General features: G+C 39.5%; 1 protein-coding gene across 1 annotated transcript in view; it reads left to right on the top strand.

The window, feature by feature from the left end:
• The window catches only part of LOC118418180, a 21,877-nt gene extending 20,950 nt beyond the window's left edge, over positions 1–927 (top strand). Inside the window, exon 19 of the mRNA XM_035824018.1 lies at positions 911–927. Within this exon, the coding sequence (XP_035679911.1) occupies positions 911–927 (17 nt within the window). The remainder of the gene's footprint in view (positions 1–910) is intronic.
• Positions 928–1,247: the final 320 nt, after the last annotated feature.

The raw sequence follows: 1,247 nt of genomic DNA on the forward strand, positions 1-1,247 counted from the left end.
TCACTGACTAAACCCTGATTCAACATTTTCTAAGTTTGTCGAGATATTTACAAAAACGGACTTGTCATGCAATACGTGTTTTCCACGTATGTTTTATACATGTTATGTAGTTGTGGCTGATAGATTTAGTATAGCATGCGCCAGTCCCCACCACAGCCTAAGGAATGTTTGTAGAATATGTCCAAGCTTTCGAGGTTGGTGTAATTTTTTTTGAACATTTTTTTGTCAACTTGGCAGAAACGAGGTCAGGGCAGTAGGACGCTGTCAGGAGCAGGATGATCATGAAGAAGGGACGAAGAGGAGCGGATATATGAGATGAAGCGTTAGGTAAATGCACTTTACCTGTCCTTTTTGGCCGGGTTGTTAAGGGGTCTTATCATAATGATATTCAAAAAAATCATTGCAACTAAGGCTTGCAGTAAAAAAAACAATTTCATCATCACGGACGCTTCTAGTTGAATCAAATGTCAAAGTTTGCGCTACCAAAGAATTATTTCTGTACGAAGCAGAAACACTGTCACAACGATCGTACAGATACTTTGAAAATGGAATATATCTTGTCGTATGCAGTGTCTGGAAAAAGTGTTTGGGTTGTCTCCAGAGGATTGCGCCCCAGATTTAGGACTTTGTGTGTAACATTAGAAGGTACGGGTATATCTTATTTTAAAACAGATATAATTCCAATTTGATAACTTCAAAAAACATGTATTGTTGTATTTCTTTTCATTCTTATTACCTGTTTGAAAAAGCAGGTCTTGATTCTGGTAGGGAAGTTTGTGATTCCGGACCGTTTGCGATCACGTTTGCTATGGGGATAGATATTGTGAGTCATTGTGCTACAGCGCGCATTAGAAGTTTGCAGCAGTTTTGTGGTTTGTTTAAAAAAAATACTTACACCCCTTTTTGACAGGAGTAGAGTGGTCCTAGTTTATCTGGTAATTCTAGAGCAAACCAGCTGGGCAATAAATACCCCTGTCAAGCTGGTCAATTAGGCACCACTGTGTGCAGGGGTGAATCACTATGTACACATTAGGGATATGAAGCCAGTGGCTGCACAGATCCACAACTAGGAGAAAGAGGAACTGTGACCATCCCTGTCACCTCTGTATGGATTGAACCAATATACTAGTATACACATTGGGGATATGTGCCAGGTGCAGGTGTAACAATAGGAAATAAAAATGCAATGGTGAGGTACAAGAAGGTGTAGTTTTGGATCTCACTGTTTACCATAGGTAGATATATAA

Source organism: Branchiostoma floridae, chromosome 6 (genome assembly GCF_000003815.2).
Source record: "Branchiostoma floridae strain S238N-H82 chromosome 6, Bfl_VNyyK, whole genome shotgun sequence".
In the NCBI taxonomy this organism is placed as follows: Eukaryota; Metazoa; Chordata; class Leptocardii; order Amphioxiformes; family Branchiostomatidae; genus Branchiostoma; species Branchiostoma floridae.